The 782-nt window shown below is 36.2% G+C and overlaps 1 protein-coding gene across 1 annotated transcript in view; it reads right to left on the reverse strand.

Annotated features, from left to right (window-relative positions):
* Nucleotides 1-576, reverse strand: part of LOC106525238 (activating signal cointegrator 1 complex subunit 2 homolog) — a 4,611-nt gene extending 4,035 nt beyond the window's left edge. The window contains exon 1 of the mRNA XM_014019396.1: nt 565-576. Within this exon, the coding sequence (XP_013874850.1) occupies nt 565-576 (12 nt within the window). The remainder of the gene's footprint in view (nt 1-564) is intronic.
* Between the last annotated feature and the right edge of the window lie 206 nt (nt 577-782).

Genomic DNA, 782 nt, shown 5'->3' on the forward strand with positions numbered 1-782 from the left:
AAGCACACAAATTCCAATGTTGAATGCAACAGTTAAAAAAAAAGGCTGTCTTTTCTGTTTTCACACCGTACCCAGAAATAAGACATTGCTAATGCCACCACTGGGTCTTAGTAAAATGTTGAGTTGTCTACCAGGGGTACAATGTTCAGCACAACACCTGCCAGTAAGATTTGAAGTGATCATGAGTTGCTTCTGCCTTTGCAGCTTAAATTTAGAAAAAAAAGTGGCCAAATGTAAGCTATATCTTTATTACCATAAAACACACTAATTCAAAGTTGAATTTTAGGCCTTGATTACTGTGGATGATTTTAAGCTGATATTTATTTTTAGGGAGGAACACTAAAAGAAGGTTGTAATTTTGTCTCTCAGGTGGTTCTTTTCTTTGAGGGGTCTGCATGTTGTCCACATGCACACACAGTAGGTACTTCGGTTTCCTCCCACAGACCAAAAACATGCATGTGAGGTTATAGGGTTCTCTAAAATCTACATATTTGTGAGTGAGAGAGTGTGAATGGTTGTATGTTTGTGGCTCTGTGATGAGAACCTGTGCAGGGTGTACCTCACCTCATAATCCATAACCACTGGATACATTAAACATTAACACTCAATAAAAAACCTGTTTTTACTGAGGAGAGGAAACAGCTGAAATACACAGTATTTATTTTTAAGAACATATAACAAACATGAACTACAGGATCCTTTTAAAAAAACACATTACAAGTGTTTGAACATGTATGACTGGTTAATTAATTGTTGCTTGATAAGTCAATACAGGTAAAGAT

Source organism: Austrofundulus limnaeus, unplaced genomic scaffold, assembly GCF_001266775.1.
Source record: "Austrofundulus limnaeus strain Quisiro unplaced genomic scaffold, Austrofundulus_limnaeus-1.0 Scaffold219, whole genome shotgun sequence".
Classification (NCBI taxonomy): Eukaryota; Metazoa; Chordata; class Actinopteri; order Cyprinodontiformes; family Rivulidae; genus Austrofundulus; species Austrofundulus limnaeus.